The sequence below is a fragment of the Notamacropus eugenii genome, chromosome 5, assembly GCF_028372415.1.
Source record: "Notamacropus eugenii isolate mMacEug1 chromosome 5, mMacEug1.pri_v2, whole genome shotgun sequence".
Classification (NCBI taxonomy): domain Eukaryota; kingdom Metazoa; phylum Chordata; class Mammalia; order Diprotodontia; family Macropodidae; genus Notamacropus; species Notamacropus eugenii.
In genome coordinates, this window is record NC_092876.1 from 288,949,104 (window position 1) to 288,973,340 (window position 24,237).

The 24,237-nt window shown below is 35.2% G+C and overlaps 1 protein-coding gene across 3 annotated transcripts in view; it reads right to left on the bottom strand.

The window, feature by feature from the left end:
• The window catches only part of ARHGAP15 (Rho GTPase activating protein 15), an 831,062-nt gene that overhangs the window by 696,061 nt on the left and 110,764 nt on the right, over positions 1–24,237 (bottom strand). For all 3 annotated transcript variants that reach the window (XM_072613186.1, XM_072613188.1, XM_072613185.1), the window contains exon 3: positions 18,957–19,025. In XM_072613186.1, the coding sequence (XP_072469287.1) occupies positions 18,957–19,025 (69 nt within the window). The remainder of the gene's footprint in view (positions 1–18,956; positions 19,026–24,237) is intronic.

The window sequence follows — 24,237 nt, forward strand, 5'->3', positions numbered from 1 at the left end:
CATTTTTCTAAATTTTGTACTTTTGTACCAGCTTTCCTCTTTGCTCAGAAAATGAAATCCAGTGCTTCAGAGGCTTCTAACAATCACAGAGTATGGTACTTTATATTTAATGTCTAAATGGTATGATGTGTGTGTATGTGTTTACATGAATTGAAGAAGCATCCATGCAAAAGAATTCGGATTTCTCTGAATAAGACACAGGAGTTATCTCAAAAGAAGAATCTGGGAAATATGAAGGAGAAAAGTTTTGTGCTATCGGGGCCAAAATGTTCACCTAAGGGTTATCCAAGATAAGCCACAGAGAAGATGGTGTTAAATTCAAAACTCAGGATATGTCTGTTGATTCTACTGGATGTCCATATGTAGAGAATAGGTTTCACTCATACTCTTATTTTAAAGCCAGGGATGGGAGAACCTGGCAGGCTTTAGGGTTCGGCAAAATGTCTTGAACTGTTTTTCAAATGTTTTGGGTTTGGCAAAGCACTGATTATGTTTTGCCAAGTGCTTTCCTCCTTCATTTTAAAACCCCTGAGTATTTCAAGGGAAATTTAATCCGTATGTTTCTGACTCATTTAGCCTTAACTCATCAAAATGTTGTTTTGGAAGAGCTATTTGATGTCTAAGAAGCCCTTATGAGCTTTTTTAAATGAAGTTTTCATTTGAGAACCAATGAGCTACATTTTTTGTACCACCATACAAAATGGTAGCCTGGACAATCAGAGGTTTGGTTCAGGAGGTAGGCAACAGTTGAAGGTACCTCTTTCTTTGCTGATAATTTATGAAGTGTGGGTGTGTAGGCTGTCTACATCCACTCTCTCCTCAGACCCTCTTTTCCACTATTCTCAGGGTCTGTTTGCATCTCTGCTCAAGACATGTGGAGCTTTGGTCTGACTAGTGTTCAGTGATAATGGCTCACCCATTTCTGTTCTGGGCAACATCTTACTGGAAATTTAATTGTCTGTTATAACTTAATGGAAAAGGAAGTAAAGGATGGCTCAATATGCCTGGGTTTGTTTGTTGCTTCTACTTTCACTGTACATTAAGTACAAATGGAAAAGTACCTAATGAAGAAGAAGTTATGGTAATTTGATGCTGCAAAAAAGAGGAAGGAGTATTGTTACTGTAATCTACCAGCCTCTATGTGGTACTTTATCAAAATTAACTGCTCTTTTTCTAGACTTGGCTTCATCCCTTCCCATAGCTTCCAGGAGACTGCTCCATCCATCATTCCTTCAAACATATTTTCAGTCTCTTTCTATCTACTGGCTGATTTCTTGCTGCCCACTAAAACATCCAAATCCACCCTATCCTTAAAAATAAAACAAAACAAACAACAAAGAAAAAACTCTTCACTTAATCCCACCATCTCCCTAAGCTATATCATTCTATATCTTTCATTACCGTCACTGCCAAGCTTCACAAGCGAGTTGTTTCTTATTGCTGTCTGCATTTCTTACTACACATTTGATAAATGCTTGCAATCTGAAACTCATGACACACCCTTTGAGAATCACTGGAATAGAGAGTTACTGCAATATAGGAAATAGAAGAGTATCTGACATTTCTAGAAAGTTACAGGACAGGAGAAGCCAAGATGATAGAGTAGAGAAAGCACAATAACAGAATTCTCCCAACATTTCTTTCCATAAAACTAAACCTAAAACTGAATTCTGGAGAAGCAGAATCAAAAAAAGGTTAGGGTAAGACATTTTTTTTTCCAGCCCAAGGCAATTTAAGAGATTGGAAAGAGACGTCGGTGACACTGGGATGTGGGCCATGACAGAAACACCAACTGTTGGCCTTGGAAGCAGAAACAGCAGAAGTGGCTTTGGGAGTTCTCAAACAAGAGACAGTAAGGTGATTGGGCAACTGGTCAGAAAGAGACTACCAGGAAACCCTGTGCAAGCACAAGGTGTGCAACACCACTGTCATATACCCATTTCTGGTTTAGAGCTTCAGAGTGGAGAAGAACACTTGCAGTTACAAGGGATCAAGGACCCTGAGAAACAGTATTGCTTGTGTTCCAAGGGAACAGGGGCCCTGGGGAAGAGTATTCCTTGTGATTGCAAGGGAGCAGTGACCATACCTCTCCCTGAATCACCACCTGGGAAACACTGAGAAACTTCCAAACCCCCAGACCTAGCTCTGAAAAACAGCAGTTCAAAAAATCCTGAAGTTTGTTCTTGGTCCACCCCCAGGAATAGAGCCCAAATTTAACATCAAGTGCAAAGTCAAGAAAGAGGTTGGAAAAAATGAGCAAATAACAACAAAAAGACCCTGACCATAAAGAGCGAGGATGGTGACTGGGAAGATTAAGATGCAAACTCAGAAGAAGGCAATGATATCAAAACTGCTACAATCAAAACATCAAAGAAAAGAAAACATTGAACTGGACACAAGCTCAACAAGAATTTCTAGAAAAGTTAAAAATTATTTTCAAAATTAAAGTGGCAGAGGAAAAATTAAGAAGTGAGATAAGATAATTAGGAGAGTATGGAAAACTTTACCTGTCAAGTCTTTGGACAAGAGAAGAATTTGTGACCAAACAAGAGTTAGAGAGGACAACAGGATGTAAAATGCATAATTTTGAGTGCATTAAGTTAAAAAAGCTTTTTCACAAACAAAACCAATGCAGCCAAGATTAAAAGGAAAGGAGGAAACTGGGGGGAATTTTTTACAGCAAGTTTCTCTAACAAAGGCCTCATTTCTCAAATATAGAAAGAATGGAGTCAAATTTATAACAGCACGAGTTATTCTCCAGTTGATAAATAGTCAGGGGATATTAACAATCAGTTTTCAGATGAAGAAATCAAAGCTTTCTATAGTCATATAAAAATACTCTAAATCATTATTGATGAGAGAAATGCAAATTAAAACAACTGTGAGGTACCACTTCCTACCTACCAGATTGACTAACATTCCAGAAAAGGAAAATGACAGCTGTTAGAGGGAATGTGGAAAAAAAACAGTAATGCACTGGAATTGTGAACTGATTCAATCATTTTGAAGAACAGTTTAGATCTAAGCCCAAAGGGCTATAAAATCATTCATACCCTTTGACACACCAATACCACTACTATGTCTGGATTCCAAAGAGATGAAAGAAAAAGGAAAATGAGCTATTTGTACAAAAAATATTGATGGCAGCCCTTTTTGTGTTGGCAAAGAATTGGAAATTGAGAGGATACCCATCAACTGGATAATGATTGAACAAGTTGCAGTATATAACTGCAATAGAATACTGTTGTATTGAAAGAAATGATGAGCAAGATGGTTTCAGAAAAACTTGAGAAGACATATGAATTGATGCAAAGTGAAGTGAGTAGATATAAGAAAACTTTGTACACAATAACAACAATATTATATGATGATCGACTGTGAATTATTTAACTATTTTGATTAATACAATGATTCAAGACAATTCCAAAGGAATTATATGAAAAATGCTTTCCCCTTAGGGAAAAGTCTGATGCAATCTGAATGCAGATTGAAGCATATTTTTTTCATCCTATTTTTCTTGGTTTTTTTTTGCAATATGGCTAATTATGGGAGTATGTTTTGGATGATTTTACATGTATAAAAGATATATTTCTTGTCTTCATAGTGAGTGCAGGAAGGCTGGAAAGGAAGAAGTAAACACTCAATTTTTTTAAATGTTCAAATATAAAAATAACAAAATTTCAACAATTTTAGAGAAAGGAAAACAAATGAGAATGATACAAGAAAATTATTAACAAAACAATTAACCCTTGGCAAAAGAAACAAACAAAAAATAAAGCAAACAGAATTGCCCAAATGGTAAAGGAAATACAAAACATCATTGATGAAAATAGCTCCTGAAGAACTGAATTGGTCAAATACAAAAAGGGTACAAGAGCTCACCAAAGAAAACAATTCCTTAAAAATTAGAATTGGATGAGTGGAAGTTAATCACTTGAAGAGATGTCAAGAAACAGTCAAACAAAATAAAAAGAATTTAAAAATAGAAAATGCAAAAGTCTCTCATTGGAAAATAGATTAAGGAGATATAGTTTAAGAAAAATTGGACTACTTGAAGACCATGATCAGTGAAAGAGCCTAGATTTCATATTTCAAGAAGTTATAAAGGAAAATTAATCCAATATCCTAGAATCAGAGAGCAAAAGAGAAATTAAAATAATTCACAACTCACCTCTTTAGATAGATACCAAAATGAAAACTAGAAATATTATAGCCAAATTCCAGCACTCCCAGGTTATGGAGAAAATATTCCAAACAGACAGAAAGAAACCATTCAAATATCATGTATCCACAGTCAGGATCACACAAGATAGCTAGCAGCTACTACATTAAAGAAGTGCAGGGCTTGGAATATAATATTCTAGAAAGTAAAGGATTACAACTAAAAATAACCTATCCAGCAAAAACTGAGTATGATCCTTCTGGGAAAAAAATAGATATTCAATGAAATGAAGGATTTTCAAGCATTCCTGATGAAAAGATCAGAGAAGAGTAGAAAATTTGATTTTCAAATACAAAACTCAAAAGAAGTATTTTAAAGTAAACATAAAAGAGAAATCACAAGCAACCAGTAGAGTAAAACTCTTTACATTTATATACAGGAAGATGTACCCCCTAAAACTTTATCATGATTAGGGCAGTTAGAAGGTCTCTACATAGACAGAGTGGGTGTGAGTAGATCATGCTGGGATTATATTTTAAAATGATTGGTTGTGAGAGAGGGTTGCATTGGGAGAAAGAGAAAGGGAAATGAGTAATAGAGACAATTATCTCACATGAAAGGGATGCCCAAAGAGAAGGGGAAAGTGGCGGTGGAGGGGGTGGTGTTTAAATTTCCCTCTTACTTGAATTAGTACAAAGAAGGAAGAGTATATGTATATGTGCACACACACATATGTGTGTGCACATACTGTATATATGTATATGCATATGCACATGTGTGTATATGTGTATATGTTCATGTATGTATGTGTATATATGTAGATTAGATTAGATATAGAAATCTCCATAGCCAACAGGGACGTAGGGGGGAAAGTGATAAAAGAAAGGAGAAGGTGGTTATCGAAGGGAAGAAACATTAAAAATACAGTGATCAGAAGCAAAACATGCTTTTAAGGAAAGACAGAGTAAAAAGAGAAAGAAAAGTATGAACAGAAGAAAATCAGGAGGGAAATTCATTGTTAGTCATTATAATGGTGAATGGGAATGGGTTGGATTTACCCATAAAACAGAAGTGGATAGCAGAATGGATTAGAAACTAGAAAAAACAACAATATTCTGTTTACAAGAAACACATTTGAAATAGACACACAGAGATAAAATAAGGGCCTGGAGCAGAATCTATTATCCTTCAACTGAAATAAAAAAGGCAGGAGTAACATTCATAATCTCAGACAAAGTGAAGGCAAAAATAGACTTAAAAGAGGTAACTACATCTTGCTAAAAGATACCACAGACAATGAAACAATATCAATATTAAACATGTATGTACCAAATGGCATAGCAGCAAAATTTTGAAAGGAAAAGTTAAATGAATTATAGGAGGAAATAGTCAAATTTATATTAGCGGAAGGACTTCAACTTTCCCTTCTCAAAACTAGATAAATCTAACTAGTTGAGGAGGTGAATAGAATTTTAGAAATTAGATATGATAGGTCTCTGGAGAAAATTGAATGGAAGTAGAAAAGAGTATGCTTTTTTCAGAGCTCTACATTATAGTTTCACAAGAACTGATCATGTTTTAGGGTATAAAATCACACAGAACAATGAATTAAAGCAGAAATATTAAATGTGCTCTTTTCAGAATATAATGCAATGAAAATTACATTCAATTAAGGAATGTGGAGTTATAGATTAAAAAGTGCAAACTAAATAATCTAATTGTAAAGAATGAGTGGATCAAAGAACAAATCATTGAAACAATCAATAATTTCATTAAAGATGACATCAATGAGACAGCCTGCTAAAACAGTACTTAGGGAAAATGTAGATATCTAAATCTTTACATCAATAAAAGAGAGAAAGAGTAGATTGACGAATTCAACATGCAACTAAAAAAAAAAAAAACAAACTAGTGAAAGAACAAATCAAAAATTTCCAAATAAAGACCAGAAAGAAAATACTGTAAATCAAAGGAGAGATTAATCAAAATGGAACTTAAAAAATTAAACTAATAAATAAAACTAAGACCTGGTTTTACGAAAGAAACAATATAACAGATTAATCATTAGCTAATTTGAATTTTAAAAAAGAAAGAAGAAATTCAAATTATCAATATAAAAAATAAAAAAGGTGATTTTGCCCAATTATATGCCAATAAAATTGATAATCTAAGTGAAACAGATGAATATTCATAAAAATATGCAGATTAACAGAAGAGGAAATAAAATATATAAATAACTCTATCTTTGCAAAACAAATTAAACAAGTCATAAATGAACACCCTGAGAAAAACATCCCCAGGACCAGATGAATTTATGAGTGAATTGTGCCAAATACTGAAAAATTAACCCCAATACTATGTAAACTGACACTATGTAAACTAAGTAAATTTGAAAAAATAGGTAAAGAAATAGGCCAACCCAATTCCTTTCATGACGCAGATATGGCTTTGATAGTTAAACTATAGAGAGCAAAAAAACAGAGAAAGAAAACTATAAGCCAATTTCCTTAATGAATATTCATGGAAAAAATTTAAATAAAATATTAGTCAGATTATAGTAATGTATCATAAAGGTCATACAATATGACCAAGTGGGATTTATACTAGGAAATTCAGGGTTGATTTAATGTTAGGAAAAAGATAAGTATAATTGATCACACCAATGAGAAAAGCAAAAATCATTTGATTATATCAATAGTTGCAAAAAAAGCTTTAGACAAAATACAGTATCTATTCCTATTTAAAATACTAAAATTATCGGGAAAAATAGAGCTTTTAAAAAGATAATTAGCTGTTCATCGCTTTCAAAGAGGACCAATGACATCATCATGTTCTGTCTTGACTTGTGTATGAACTGGACTTAAGTGAGGCTGAGTTCCACAAAATCATCAGCCTCGCTCTCTCTTACAGTCATCAAAGCCCATTGGCAAGACAAAAGTCAAGGGGATTGGTGATGGCCCAGTATGCAGTGGATGATCTTGGCACTGTCAACGTTTGACCGAACTCTAAGCACCCCTCACTGCCTATTTCAGTGGCCTTTACGGCAACTGGAAATATTGTTCTCATCCTTCCATTCTGCCAGGGGAAAGTCTTCCCATACTTGTGCACAAGAGAGATATAAAGGATTCTCAGAGTTCAGAGGAGAGATCTAGGCAGAGAGGAGACAACATTTGAGTTGGGTCTTAAAGGATAAATAGAAGGAGCATCTAACTACAACCAAGAGCAAGCATTATATATAATATGGATAAATTAGATACCTCCCCAAATATAAAAATAATTATTTGGTAATGTGCTTGGTATGGCCTCGAATGAGTAAATTAACTTAGATAGAATGGTCATTTTTATTATATTCATTTGGTCTATCTGTGAACAATCAATATTGCTTCAGTTGTTATGATCTCTCTTTATTTGTGTCAAAAGTGTTATGTAACTGTGTTCATATAATCTCTGGGCTTGTTTTAGCAGGTAGAGTCCCAAGTATTTTATTTTGTCTCCAGTTATTATAAATGGAATTTCTCTTTTATTTCCTGCTGTGTTCTGCTGATAATATATAGGGATACAGATGATTTATGTGATTTTATTTAATGTCCTGAAACTTTGTTAAAGCTGTTAATTGTTTCAACTAGTTTTTGAGTTGATTCTCTAGGTTCCTCTATATATACTTTCATATTCCTACTAACTATCTATCTATCTATCTATCTATCTATCTATCTATCTATCTATCTATCTATCTATCTATCTATCTATCTATCATGCTTGTTGATGGTTTTAGATAGATACTGCTTATCATCTTAAGAAAACACCATTTATTCCTAGGCTCTCTAGTGTTTTTAATAGGGATGGGCCCTGTATTTTGCCAGAAGCTTTTTCTGCATCTATTGAGATAACTGTGCGATTTCTGTTAGTTCTATTACTGATATAGTCAATTATGCTGATAGTTTTTGTAATACTGAACCAGTTCTTTATTCCTAGTATCCCACATAATCACAGTGTATTACACTCTGATTTTTAAAATAGTTCATGTAATATTGGAATTCATTGCTTTTTAAATGTTTGGTAGACTTCATTTGTAAATCCATCTGGCCGTGGAGATTTTTTTCTTAGGGAGTACATTGATAGCTTGTTCAATTTCTTTTTCTAAGATGAGGTTAAGTATTTTATATCCTCTTCTGTTAATCTGGGCAATTTACATTTTTGTAAGAATTCATATATTTTACTTACATTATCAGATTAATGGAATGCAGTTGGGCAAAATAGCTCCAAATTATTGCTTTAATTTCCTTTTCATTGGTGGTAAATTTACCCTTTTCATTTCTGATATTGGTAATTTGGTTTCCTTATTTTTTAAAAAAATCAAATTAATGAAAAGTTTATTTTATTGTTTTTTTCATAAAATTGGCTCTTTAATTTTATTTATTCAATAATTTTCTTACTTTCAGTTTTATAAATCTTTCCTTTGATTTTCGGAATTTCTAATTTTGCATCTACCTGGAGATTTTTAATTTGTTCTCTTTCTAGCTTTTCCAGTTGCATGCCCAATATCTCCTCTTTTTCTAGTTTATTGATGTAAGTATTTATAAAGTTTCTCCTAAGAACTGCTTTGACTGCATCCCATAATTTTTAGTAATTTTTATCATTATCATCATTCTCTTTCATGAAATTATTATTTCTATGATTTGTTGTTTCTGTGAGTTGTTAACTCATTTATTCTTTAGGATTAAATTATTTAGTTTCTAATTAGTTTTTAGTCTATCTCTTCATGACCTTTTTTGTTACACGAAGGTTTTATTGTATCATGATCTGAAAAGGATTCATTTAAAATTTCTGCCTTTCTGCATTGGATTGTGAGGTTTTTTTGCCCTAATACGTGGTCAATTTTTGTGTAGGTGTCATGCACCACTGAAAAAAAGACATATTCCTTTCTCTCCCATACAACTTTTCCAAAATTCTATTCACCTCCTGAACTTCTTTTTTGCTTATTTTGTAGTTAGATTTATCTGTTTCTGAGAGGAGGAGGTTGAGCTACAATAGCTTTTCTTTCTGTTCCTTCCTGTTACTCCCTTAACTTCTCTTCTAAGAATTTGGATGCCATGCCACTTGTTATATATATGCTTAGTAGTGATATTACTTCATTTGTGGAGCTGTGAATTGGTCCAGTCATTCTGGAAACCAATTTGGATTTAATATTGTTTTAGACCACTTAAGTAACTAGGTAGTATAAAATATGTAAGAGTATACCTGCTAAATTAGGCACAGGAACTACATAAACATAAAACACTTTTTATACAAATAAAGTTAGATTTAAATAAATGGAATAATATTTATTGTTCATGGTTAGATAAAGCCAATATAACAAACAATTACAATTTTACCTAACTCATCTATTTATTCAATATCATCCCAATTAAATTACTAAAAAAAATTGACTGAGAAAAAGATAATAACAAACTTCACTTGGAAGAAAACAAGGTCAAGAATTTCAAAGTAAGGGAAAAAACAAAAGGAAGAAGATTCCAGCAGTACCAGATTTTAATTTAATTTAATTTAATTTTTCACCAAAAGGGTGAAAACGTGCATATTTTGATCTAGCAATACCACTGCTAGATCTGTATCCCAAAGAGAATTAAAAAAGGGGAACAGTTGAAAAAGTTGTGATGTTATTATGATAGAATACTATTATGCTATAAGAAATGATGAGCAAGATGGTTTTGGAAAAACCTGAGAAGTCTTATATGAACTGATGCAAAGTAAAATCAACAGAAATATGAGAACATTGTATACTATAAGAGCAATACTATGATGATGAACCACTGTGAATTACTTAGCTACTCTGTTCAAGACAATGATACAAGACAATTGCAAAGGACCCAAGATAAAAAAATGCTATTCATCTCCAGAAAAAGAACTGATGAACTCTGAGTGAGGACTGAAGCACACCATGTTTCCACTTCATTTTTCTTGCTTTTTCCCCCAACATAGCTAAGATAGAAATAAGATTTGCATGATTTAACATGTATAATCAATATCATATTGCATGCCTTCTCAATGGATAGAGAAGGGGTGGGACAAAGAGAAAGAATTTGGAAATCAAAAATTTTTTTAAAATAAATGCTAAAAATTTTAAAAAGAAAAGAAATTTTCTTTAAGTGTATTTATGAATTTCTTTAAATGTACCCATATAGAGTCATAGTCCAGTCATGGATACCACACACATTCTCAGTAATACTCTTGAGGTCTATTTTCCTACTCTGTTTCATTTTCTTGCATGCTAATATATTGTTCATTTGTAAATGGTTACTTGAGTTGATGTGTTTTAGTGCTATCTACTTTCTTGGCTTTTGTCTCCTATGAACTCTCTGTCTCTTTTTTTAAAAATTCTTTTCTTTTTAAAAATTTTAGCATTTATATACATTTATACACATTTAAAAAATGAAATCAGTAAACAGGGAAGTCTTGTCTATTAAAAAGTACTACAGTGAATACATCCAGGAATCAGAATTGGGAAAATATTTTAATTAGAAAACATTTGAGTCAATTGAACAATCAGTCAAGTAACATTTATTAAGTGTCTATGTTTGCCAGATGCTGTGCTAAATGCTGGCCATACAAAGAAAGGTAAAATTTTTAAAAAATGCCCTGATCTCAAGGAGTTCACAATCTAATAAGAGAAATACCATGCAAACAACTACGTATAAACAAGATCTATTCAGGGTAAATTGGGGTTAGCCTCAGCATTAACATTCAGGAGGACGGAGAATGGCATCTTGAGGAAGGTGGTACTAATGCTAGGAACTGAGGGAAGCCAATGGATCTCAGATGCAGAGATGAGGAAGACAAATACTCCAGACATAAGAGAAAAGTTAGTGAAAATGCTCAGTGAGGCAACAGCATGTTTTGTATGAGGAACAGCAAGGAAGTCAGTATTGCAGTGTAGGTATAATAAGGGAATAATGTATAAGAAGTCTGGAAAGGTAGGAAGGGGGCATATTATAAAGGCTTTCATTTGCCTTTTAACTAACTCTATTTTAGGTTTAATTTTGTCCTAGATCATGATTGCTACCTCTGCTTTTTTACATCATAAATTCTACTCCAGCCCTTTACTTTATCTCTGTGTATATCTCTCACTTTTATTGAGTTTCCTGAAAGCAATATATTACTGAATCCAGATATTTAATCCATTCTGTTATCCATTTCCATTTTATGGGTAAATTAACCCCACATTCTAAGTTATATTTACTTGTACATATCCCATTCTTACAGGGCAAAGGAAAGGAACAGTCATTTATTAAGTGCCTACTATGATCCAGGCACTCTACTTAGTATCGCTGTTGTTCAGTAGTTTTTCAGTTGCGTCTAACTCTATGTGACCTCATTTATGGTTTTCTTGGCAAATATCCTGAAGTGGTTTGCCAGTTTCTCCTTCAACTCATTTCACTGATGATGGAACTGAGGCAAGTAGAGTGAAGTGACTTGTTCAGAGTCACACAGCTGGTAAGTGTCTGAGGTCAGATTTGAAACAGGAAGATGAGTCTTCCTGACCCAGCTGCCCTAAGTGCTTTACAAATATTATCTCATTTCATCCTCACAATAACCTTGGGAAATAGGTGATATTATTACCCTTATTTCACAAATGAGGAAATTGAAACAGACAACAGTCAAGTGTCTGAGACTGTATTTAAACTCAGCTCTTCCTGACTCCAGACTCACTACTGTATCCACTAGACCTCCTACCTGCCTACTTGAAGAATACTCTTTTCTGATCTATCAGTCTCCATTTCTTACAATCCTTACCTTACTAAAAGGTTTTGCTAAGATGCTTCCATAAAGCCTTTTCTCTAATTGCTAATGTCCTATGGAAGAAACTTGTATTTACCTGTGTACATGTGTCTTCTCAAAGAAGGCTGGGGAGAACATTAATTTGTTAATTATCTGCTCTGGGCCTTGCTCTATGATAACAATTTTATAAATATTATCTCACTTGATTTTCCCATTTCAAGTTCTTTATATCCCAGGTGCCAAACACAGTTTTTTAAAGGTAGTCAGTGTTTCAACACTTTTCTTTTTAAAGACTGAGTCTCTCAAGTTAACTTAGCCTGGAAGTTTAGGGAAAGCTTACATTCCACTATTGACTGGACCATGAACTTTAACCTGTTATGTTTTCTACTTGGGTTAACCGAGAGGCTCTCAGTCCAGGAAGTTTACCATTTTAATGCCAAACTTAATGCTGACTCATTAGCATCTTCCACTGAGGCTCAGAATTTCTGAGCTCAGGGAAGCCCCCTGGCTTTAGCCTTCTAGGCGGCAAGCATTTCAGGTTTGTACCATCATAACTGGAATACACAACAAACAATAAATGTTTATTGAATTTAATTGGTAATGAGAGTTTTATGGGATATTAGAGGTCATTTTAGGATCATAAGTTTAGAGCTGACAGAGACCTCAAAGACATATAATTCAGCTCCCTCACTTTACAGATGAGAAAACTGAGTCTCAGGGAAACTGTGATTGTTTCAAGGTCACAAAAAGACCAAGTGACAGAAAGTTCAGTCTTCTTATTCCAGACACAGTACTCTTTCCCATGTGTCACAGTTTTCCATCAAACCTCTTATTTTACAGATGAGAAAACTGAGGCTGGAAGGAGAAAGATTTAAAGCTGCCTCTATTTTTATAAATCCTATCTTCCCCTTCAGGACAGCTTGGTAGCACAATGGATAGAATGTCAAGCCTGGAGTCAGGAAGATCTGAGTTCAAATCCAGCCTCAGACACTTATTAGTTGTGTGACCCTAGAGGAGTGACTTAACCCTGTTTGCCTCCATTTTCTCATCTGTAGAATGAGCTGGAGAAGGAAATGCCAAACAACTCCAGTATCCTTGTCCAAGAAAACCCTTTTAAAGGGGTCACAAAGAGTCAGACACCATTAAAAATGATTAAGCAAGAACAACAATCTTATCCTTCAGCTTTAAGACTCACCAAGAAAAGAGTTTTTCCCCAGATCCTACCATGCATGGCTATAGTTGAGAACAGGACTATTCTCAATTGTTCAATTTGAAGGAAAGTTCAGTCTCGTCCAATGGCATTTCAGAGAAATATTCTGTCTTTTGTTTTAAAACAAGAACACATAACACATACTGAATGCCTTTCATCTTCAAAGCCCTTCACAAATATTAATTAATCCTTAAAATGATATCAGGCTCTAAAGGTGAAATCTGCAAGTACAGATTTATCTCAGAAAACCTACTTTGCCCTAAGCCATGGTAGATGTTCACTGAGCCATCCTACTCTAGGGGGAGCAGAGGATTTTCTAAAACCTGCTATATTCTTTTGATTCTTGCAGGGTTATTTGCAAAGATTTCTTACATTCTTTTGACTAAAAGAAGGAAGAAGAAAAAAAGATAAAGATTTCAAGTCATATGAACATGGCTATTTCCTCCTGCATTTCTGGAGGGGGAAGGAAGAGCAAAAAAGAACTTGTCCTGAAAAGATCTAAATCTTAAGGAGATATCTACTTGAGGATATTTGTTATGAGGTTTTGGAAAATTCACCATGTTTGTTAAGCAACCACATATTCTCAGAAAATCTTAAGAGCATCTTCCTCTTCCAGTATTATGATTTGCATGGCATACAGTCCAAATCCTTTTCTTCTCCTTTTCATGAAACAGGAGGGGGTATCTCCAGTGAGCCTATTGGCTACAACATGGAATGCTTGTTTATAAATAGGAAAATTACTTTTCTTCTTAGGAACAGTCATTGATCATAAAAGAGTAGGTTATAAGTGTTAACTCATTGCCTCCCCAACCCCTCTCCATGAAATAGTAGTAGCACCCAATCACTGTAGTACCATTATTAGATCAGGCTCAAAGATAAGTCTCACTTCAGGAGGAGACATGAGATGTTAACCAGAGGGCATGCCAATTACTCTAGATCTGAACGTCCCCTGCAGTTGAGTATAAATGTTGTAGATGAAAATAGGATAGGACTATCCTGAATAAGAGGAGACAAGGACAGTGAGATCATCTAGGGCATTCTGCTAGAAGTCATTGAACTGGATATTTCATACACTAATATCATGTGCAAACAGAAAAGTTGTTGGGTCAGTTATATAAAGCAAACATCAGAGAATGGATGAACAGCTTCAGTGGCATATTGGTTCACCTAAGATACTCTATATAGGAAAGTCTTCTATGGAAGGATTATAGTAAAACATGGATCAGAACTGCATAGGTAGTTAGGTGGTGCAGAGGATAGAGGATGGTGCCTGGAATCAAGAAGACGAGTTCAAATTTAGCCTCAGATACTTACTAGTTGTGTAGCCCTAGCCAAGTTACTTAATCTCTATCCACCTCCGTTTCCTTAACTGTAAAATGAGGGTAACAATAGCACCTATCTCCCAAGCTTATAGAGAAATCAAATGAGTTGATCTTTGTAAAACACTTTGTGAAACTTAAAGCATCATATAAGTGTTAGATGTTGTGATGAGGATGAGGATAACAAGACAATACAGCGTGGAGAGGTTACAATTTGCTTCTGTGAATGACAGAAGTCACAGATCCATTAGAGCACCCAAATAAAATACCATCCTAGCAAGTTTCATGTTTTTTTCCAAAATGCTTACAAATACATTATCATATATATAATATACACATACATACATGCACACACACATATATGTATATATATGTATATAATCCTTTCTTGCAATGGCAAAAAGGCCATCTTAAGATTCAAAGATCAAATTGATAAGCAGAGAAGATAGAAATGCCATAGTAGAGGATATAGAACATCTTAGGTGGAAAGGGAACTTATAAAGTAGGCTGATAGGCATATAGGCAGGAGGAAGAGAAGGAAGGAAGCAAGGGAGAAAGGAAGGGAGGAAGGACAGTAGAAAGAAGGAGGGAAGGAAGAAGGGAAGGAAAAAGAAAGAAAGGAAGGAAAAAAGGAAGGAAAGGAGGAAGGAAGGGAGGGAAGGAAGAAAGAAAGCTTAAAAAAAGATAAAGCACTATTAAGTGCTTTCTACATATCAGGCAGTATGCTAAGCATTTTGCACTGGGAGGTAGGTGTTTCTACGATTCTCATGTTATAATTAAGGAGATTCAAGCCCCAACTTCCTCCTGGCAGGAGTAAAAGTATCCCTTGGAGAAGGATGAGGGGGAGAAGAGACTAGAGATGTCTATTCTGTCTTCCTTTGTGCCACACATTAAGCCAGCCTTCATCACAGATAGGCCCTCACTTTTGTTACATTTGGGGTTCCCTTTTTCTCCTAATTATAACAAAGGAGATAGAAAGTCAACAATAAAACAATTAAAGCTGAATACTGAAAAATTAAAATGATCAAGTTGGGCCTCAAATACAAGATGAGAAGGCATCTTACTCCTCTTTTCTGAAATGGAACCCTAAAAATGATTACTGAACTGCTTTTTTCCCTCTTTTTTCTATTCTTTCTTTTAAAGGGATGACTCTCTGGGGGGAAAGATACATTTAAAAATTCAGGTTGTATTTTTAAAAAAGATATTAAAATTCTAAAAATAAAGTAAAGCATCTCATTTTGCTAAGCTTCACCTGTGATTATCATGTTAATTATCTTATGTTGTGCTGAGTGCTCTGCTAGATACAATTGTTTGCCCTTCCTTCTTGAGGAGGACCATGACCTCACAAAGGAGATGTCATGCCTTGCAAGTGAATTGGATTTAAGTAATGCTATAGAGGTACTGGATCGAACATGATTCCTACCCTCATGAACCTTTAAATTAAGGGTCAAAATGCATTAAAAATAATAAAAACATAAATTGTGTAGTACATACTAAATTTTTGTAGGAACTGATAGGACGGGGAGTAGCATTGGAGTTGCAGTAGTAGAGAAACATTCTAGGTAACAGAATAAACCAAAAATATATGCAAGTATAGCTTTGGAAACAACAATGAGAATGCTGCACTTTGGGGGTAGTATGAAGGAGGACCAAATAGCCATACATGTATGTATATACATATATGCAAAACTATTCTATACATACGTCAATTTCTCAGGTTTTCTGTGGATGCAGATAGTGTCTTTCTTCACATGTCCTTTTGGTATTTATAATAAACTCCATAGAACTTTGTAGCTTATGATATCAAGGGTGAAAGAGCTTTGTCAAATAACTCTAAGCTGGTATAGATAGAGGAGGAGGAGGATGTTTTCCATGGACAGAGATTATAGAAAGCTGATTTGGGAGAAATAGATAAGAAAAGTATAGAGTCATAGAATTTGAAATTTGGAAGGAACTTCAGGGGCCGCCTAGTCCAAGTGGTGCATGAAAGAGACCCTTAATATAACGTACCTGAACAGTGGTTGACAAAACTCTGCCTAAAGAACTACAAGGAAGATGACCACCCCCCCCACTTCTCAAAATAACCCATTCTCCTTTGGAGTCATCTCTAATTGTTAGGAAGTGTTTTCCCTCTGGAGTAAAAGAGTACAAATTTGAACCATTCTTCACAGGCTAGTCTTTCAGATGCTTAAAGGTAACCATTATGCATTCCCATTCCCATTCCCATTCTCATTCTTTTTTTCTTAAGGTTAAACATGCCCATATGACAAGGACTCAAGGTTTTTCACAATCAGCAGGTTGCCAAACTCTGGGTACTTCCCAGTTTATCAACAGCTGTATTCAACTGTATTATAGACAAGGAAACATTAACATTTTTCTTATATGGTCTCAAACTTCTCTCTCAAAGGTCAATGATACTCTCTTATCACCCTCCTTAAACAATCCTAGGACTTTTTCATAATCCTCATTTTCACAATTCAACATTCCAGATGAGTTCTGACAAGGTCAGACTGCAGTGTCACTATCACCTTCCTATTCCTAGAAGCTGTGCTCCACTTCATGCAGCTCAAGACAGCATTAGCTGTTTTGGCTGCCACATCACACTGCTTGTGTCCTTCTAAAATCCCTAGATTTTTTTTTAGAATGACTGCTACTTAATTATGTCTTCCCAATCCTCTATTTGTGAAATTGATTTTTTTGTTTCCAGGTGTAAGACTTTATACTTATTTCTAATGAATTTTAACTTAATATATTCAGTCAAATGTATGTCTATCAAGATGCATTCGGATACTGATTTTGTCATCCAATGTATTAGCTATCTCTTTCACCCAACTTTGTGTCATCTACAAATTTGATAAGATAAGATACTTTTCCCAAGTCATTAATGAAAAAGTTGGCACAAAGCCAAGTATATATTCCTGGGGTATTCCCTTAGAGACCTCTCTTGCCATGTTGAAATTGAACTTAATAAAAAGACTTTTTGAGTCTGGTCATCCAAATAATTATAAATTTATTCAATTGTATTACTGTCTAATCCAGGGGTGGGGAATCTGCGGCCTCGAGGTCCTCATGTGCAGCATTTTGACTGAATCCAAACTTCACAGAACAAATATCTTTAATAAGATGATTTGTTCCATAAAAGTTGGACATAGTCAAAAGGCTGCACCCAATGACCCAGAAGACCACATGTGGTTTCAAGGCCATAGGTCCCACACTCTTGGCCCTCTAATCCATATTAATGGCATGTTACTGTGATGAAAAACAAATTAGGATCTTTTGTTGTTTTTGTTTTATTAAAAGTGCCTCTGATTGAATAATGTAATTAAAGAAGATCTTTCCCACCCATTGATGGGCCTGCCCATTGTGGGAAACTTAATTAGAGGAGTTGTTTTTGTAGGAGTGTCCCAAGTACCTTTTGGTTTTTCTATTGAGGCACTGGGTTAGAAGGTTATGCCCTCTGGCTCTAAAAAGTGTATAAATACTCTGAGGGTGAGATTTTACTCTGGGGCTTAGTTTTTGTAAGATTTGACTGCCAGATAAGAACTCTGGGAAGCTGCTAAAAGAGCTCCCCCCTCTTCCCCCTTTGAAAACCCAGATGTCAGTGCTTATCTGGCTGGTAACTATGGTCAGACAGCTGGGGTCCAACTGTCTGTTGAATTCAGTCAGAGGAAGTCATGTTTGTTGAACTTTTGATTTCTCTGTATTTTCTTTGAATTTCAGGGTGCTGACTCCCCTGAATTAAATGAATGATATATGTGCTTGGTTAAAGGAATGATACATATGCTTGATTAAAGTGATTGTTAACCCCTCAAAAGTTGCTTTTCCTTTTATAAATGCAGATCTAAGAACCTGTCATAGCAGGCCCCTATGTGTATGTTGGGGGGTGCTTACTGATACAGGTACTCAAAAACTTTGATACTGAGGTAAATAAAGGATATTAAAGTAAAAATGCCTAACATAATTTGAGCAGAAAAAATAGAAATGAAAGTATATACTTGGGAGTCATTAGCATAGAGATGATATTTTAAGCTATTGGTAAGGTATTTTTGTTTAAGAACTACAGAAAAAGAAAAAAAAAAACACAGCCTGAGCTTCAGGTGTTACTCATAAAGGATGGACTATGCAGAGGAGTTAACTAATACAAAAAAGAAATAACAATGGGAAAGGGAGGAGATCATTCACCACAGTGTATGGTCATCAAATCAAAGGATCAGGATTTAAAGGGAGATTGGTCACCATTGTTGAATGAATTAGAGAGGTCAGTGAAAATGAGGATGACAAAAAGGTCATGGGGATGTTTAAGGAAGCCAGGAAAAGGATAGGAAGAGGATACTACTGATGTGTGAAAGACCAGATTAAGGCCATATAAGAACATTTTGAATATTTGTATGACTATAATACAGCATAATAAATTCTTTCTTCATTTATTTAAAATGAACCTCCTGTGATTATATCAGAATTCAGCCATTAATGGAATGCAAATACTTACCAATTGTTCCAGAGGGGTGATGATGTCCTTTAAGACATGCTGGGAATGATTTCTCCTGTGCCGAGAGATCTGCAGAAATATTGATATTAGATGTCAATTCAGCTCCTTTCAATTTAATTAAAGACTTAGAATTTGCTACACACAAGACACTGTGCTATGTAAGGGACAGTTAGGTGGCCTGATGGATAGAGTGCTAGGCTTGCAGTCGGGCAGACCTAAGTTCATATTTAGATTCAGACACTTACTATCTATGTGACTCCAGGCAAGTCTTTTAACCTCTGTTTGCTATAACTGTAAAATGGGGAAAATAACATAGTTCTGAGTATCAAATGAGATAATATATTTGTGAAATTCTTACTGTAATGCCTGATATTTTGTAGATATCATATAAGTATTTATCCCCTCCACTTCCCCTATGTAGACAATAAAGAGGAATAATTCAAAAGTTCCCTCTCTCAAGTAGCTTATATTCTACTGAAGTACTAAAATGTGTACATGAATAGGTATGATACAAGATCATTTATAAAAGAAAAAGCTCAGACTGGGGAGTTCAGAGATTTCAAGAAAGAGAGCATGTTTATTTGAATCCTGAATGAATATGAGTGTGGAGACAGAAACAGAAGAGGGGCACTATATAGTCATAGGCTATGCACAGAGGTAGTGAGCCAAATGTTAAGTTTAATTCCGATTTGGTTGGAACACAGATTACATGATGGGGAGTCAGAGGAGATAAAGCCAGAATGGTAGAATAAAAAATAAATAGGTGTAGGGCTGGAAAAGACCCCCAAGGCCATAACGTCTGAATGCTTCATGGTACACTGAGGTGAAAAAACGGGCCAAGAGAGACTAATTGACTAGCCCAGAGACACACAGCTAGTATGTGGCTGAGACATTTTTGAACATAGGTCTTCTTGACCCCAAGTCCAATGCTATAAGGCAGAAGTAGATTTTGACAAGCCTTCAGTTTCAGGCCAAGAAGTTTTCATTCTATCACAGAAGGAACTGGAGCTACCTAAGGTTTTAAAAAAGAGGAGGGATCTATAGAGACTTCTTCCTGAGGAAGATTTATTTAGCCATTATATAGAGGATAGATTAGGGACGGAAGAGACTTGAAGCAATAAACCCAGTGAAGAGGCTGTTACAATAGTCCAGGCAAGAGATAACAGTGACTGTAAGTGGAGACAAGGAAGTAGATGTGCAGTATATTGAAGAGGTAGAATTGACAGGTCTTGCCAACTGATTGAATAAGTAGTGTGCATATGAGGCACAAGGAAAGAAAAGACTCTGAGGGAAAACTATAATGAGAAATTCTAGCACCCAAGGCAAATTCAGTTGATATAATAACTAGTGGGAATGACTAATCCTGTGCATGATTGAGGTAGATTATAAGTAAGAGGTTATAAAAGCCAAGGAAAATCGGGAGCAGTGTATTCAAAGGGCAAGGGTTTGTGTTAGAAAACACAGCTGTGAACCTCTTCCTGAACTTGTTAGGGAGAAAGGAGAGTGACTTAGTTGGCCACCAATGACAACAGAGAGGAAGTATGAAGTGAATTGTAAGGGAGTGGTGATGGTTGTTTTATTATGGTGGCAGAAAGTGGTGGGTCTGAAAGTGGTAGAGGGGAACAAGGTACATGACAACTCTTCTTTATGGCCCTTTGGGTCAGAGGAAGTGAAAGAAGGGCAATCAGTCTTACAAAGAGTATTAAGAGACATGTGGTACTTTCCCCCTCCTTTGGTACACAAGTGGTGGGAAGATGGGTATAGAACATTGCATGGATTTTTTTTTAATGTATTCATCAGATTTCCTAATTATTTCCTTTTATTTCTCTTTTTAAAATTACTTTGTTCTAAGCAAAGGCTTTCTGGGAAGAGGCAGGGAGAAAGGTAAAGAGTGAAATATAGATGAAGTTAAAAACAAAAGGTATCAATTAAATCTATTTAAAAGCAAGATATATAGTGCCTTCAGTCAGTCAGTCACTTAACAAATATTTATCAAGTGTTTTCTATGTTCCAGGGACTGTCTAAGCACTAGAGACATGTTGAAAGGCAAAAGATATTCTCTGACTTCAAGAAGCTCCCATTCTAATAAGGGAGATTACATGTAAACAACTATGTGTGTACATCTAGACACATACATACATATACACATATAAAATGTGTATGTATGTATGCATATACATACATACACATACACACACACACATATATATATATACATTCATACGTGTGTGTGTGTGTGTGTGTGTGTGTGTGTGTGTGTATGAAGAGAGGGAGAGTAAATGAGAGGTAAACCCAGAGAGAAATAAATAATGGAAAAGGGAAGAGATTTTTGCTGAAGCCTGGATTTGACCTGAATTAGAATATGAAAGGTAGGGTAAAGATGAGTTTGTGATTTCTACATAAGCATTCCAGATGTCAAAATGGAAAGAGTAGGCAGAAGAACATAGGAGCTAATGAGGTATACAAACTAAATTTATCATAGGATAGGTTGGGAGCAGGTAGAGATAAAAACAAGCCACTTTTGGTACTCTCCTGGGTAATATTGATTACTACTATAACTTTCTATCTATGTTCCCATCTCCCCCACTATTCCCAGAAATATCACAATTGCCCAGCTGACACCTTCTGTTTGCTTCAAGAAAACCTACCTCTATCTCCACCTAGCTCTGGTCATTTCAGGAATCTTCCCCAGTGGGTCCCTCTCTTTCCTTTTGGCAGCATATTAGAACTCTGGATCTTTGTCTTGGCCTTGTTTGCTGCCTTGAGTCTGCTCAGATCTAAGCCCAACAACAAAGACCTATCCTTATACTCTCTCTGGAGACTGTCTCTGTTCAACCACTCATTTGGGAGAAACCCCAACAATCCATGGTTTCACTTCTAAGTCTCTGACCATCTTCTCCTCCATAGCCTTCTGGGTTAAAGATAGGTTTTTGAGGATCATAGATTTGGAGCTGAAAGGAATCAGTTAATGTGATAGTGAGAGGGAATGAACCCATGCATGGTTGAGGTAAATTGGAAGTAGAGGTCATAGAACCCAAGGAAACTGAGGAACCCCCTTTAATTACAGCTGAAAAAGATAGGGCTATAGAGTTTAAATGACTTGCCCAACAAGGAACAAGTAGACTCTGAACAGTTCTAACTTTCATAACAATATTCTTTCTTGAAATTGGGTATGTTGGATATTTAATTCCTTTCTACCCTATTTTAAGCTTTTATTTTACACAGAACATTTAGAATATGAAAAGGACTCATAGGAACCCCTAAACAAATACAAACTCATAAAATGACCCATGAAAGCCTGTGGACAATTAATATAATTCTTATTCCTCCATTTTGGGTGTCACTTTGCCACAGTCTTGATTTAAAAGGATTATCAAATTTATAGCAGCTTGTTTGTACTATATTTTACCAGTCATGGTTGCTAAATACTGAGCGAGATTATGTGACTGGTCCAAGCTTACAAAACTATAGAGAGTGTCTGAAATAGGATTCAAGTTCTAGTCTTCCTAACCCAATCTCCTTTGCCACCTAAATAGAAACAGAGAGTTTGGAGAGCAAAGTTTAAGGAAGATGATCTTCATTATGAAAATGTTAAGTTTTAAATGTCAATGGGACATATTGGTGGAGATATCCATGTCTGGAAGTTAATTAAAATTGGAATATTTGAGTTCAGTAGAGGCGTAAGAGCTGCAAAGGCAGATATGGAGGTCATCAGAATAAAGATAATAATATGAATCATAGGAGTGGATGAGGATATAATGAAAACAGAACTATACAAAGAGGAACCAAAGGATCTGGTGGTGTAAGATAAGGGGGGAGACATCTTTGTTTTCTGTTGGACTTCTATAATTATCCTCAACCTCAAAACAACTCCTTTAAAGTGGGTTAAGAAATTGCTACAGTACAAACTTAGTAGAAGTAGTTGTACAGGAAGTCATTGTCATTTGTGTGTGCTGTGGACCCTGTGCCCTCACAGTTCCCACTTTTTAAGAGGCTCAGTCAGATTTTTGGTAACAGGAAATCATCGCTAGTAGCCTCCTCTTGAATAAAATATTGGAAACAGTTACATTTCTGCTAGTAAGTCACAGAATGTATTGATCTCTCTCAAGCAGGTGGGGCATTATTACAATAACTCATATGTAGACCCAGGAAAGGGAGAATCAGATTCAATGGATCAAGACCAGTTCAATCTGATAAATAAAGTTACAGTAATAAATGCAAATATTCTCACTGAAATGTCACTCCTATGCCTTATCTTAGTCTAGGAGATAACCTTGGGTTTTTGAACACTATGCTAATGGATCACTAACTCTGGAATGGCCTGCCAGATTGAAAATGCTTAGAATCCAAGCCCAACAACAAATCTCATATTTATTGTCCAAATACACTCAAAGAAATTCTTCAATAGAATTGATTTAATGATGATTTGGTATTTCATTAGAGCCATTCATGATACTTAGACATAGAAGGAGCTACTAAGACATAGAAGGAGCCTCATGTGTCTGACTGAGAGACTGGAGAAATGAGAGAGGATTAAAATATTAAAGTTGTATTAATATAAGTGTATCCCAGGTATCCCCTCTAGAGATAAGAGACCCATAAGAGGCAATTTCTTCTGGATGCACAGAGATAGTATTTTAGTAATTAGTAATTGTCATTTAGAGGGAAGTTAAGTCAAAAGTAAACATTACCCAAAGGACATTTTCACAACAAAGTAAAAAATATTTACGACTGTTTTTTGAATTCTTCCCATATTTCTTTTGGATAAGCAGCAAATAGTATCATTCTTCTATTAGCAATGCAGGCAATCTGTCTTGCCCAAACAATCTTTGAAGGAGTTGACAGAAGAGACTTTTTATTTCATGACTCCCACACTAATAGTATCTACAGTAGAATGCTACTTCTATAAAAATACATTATCTCAAATCAAGGCAAAGTTACTAAAAGTCACTTATGAACTCTGGAAATTCTGAATTGTTTTAATTAAGTTGAATATATATCTGTAGGTGCCATTTAATTATTTCATATAGATGGCTAGGAGGGCTATGTGATTTCAAGTCAGTTTGTTTCATCATGTTTTTTTTAAAGCCAACATGGTGAATAAATCTTGGGGCTAAGACATCACTTGGTAACTTACCATCACAACTATCCCAACTATAGTATTCAGCCATAATTTAATCAGTTCCACAAACTACAAATATCAAGAACAAGATTTGTGTACATCCAGGTTCATCCACATTACTACGGAATTATTTTCTTCTGTAAATCTTGAGTTGTCACT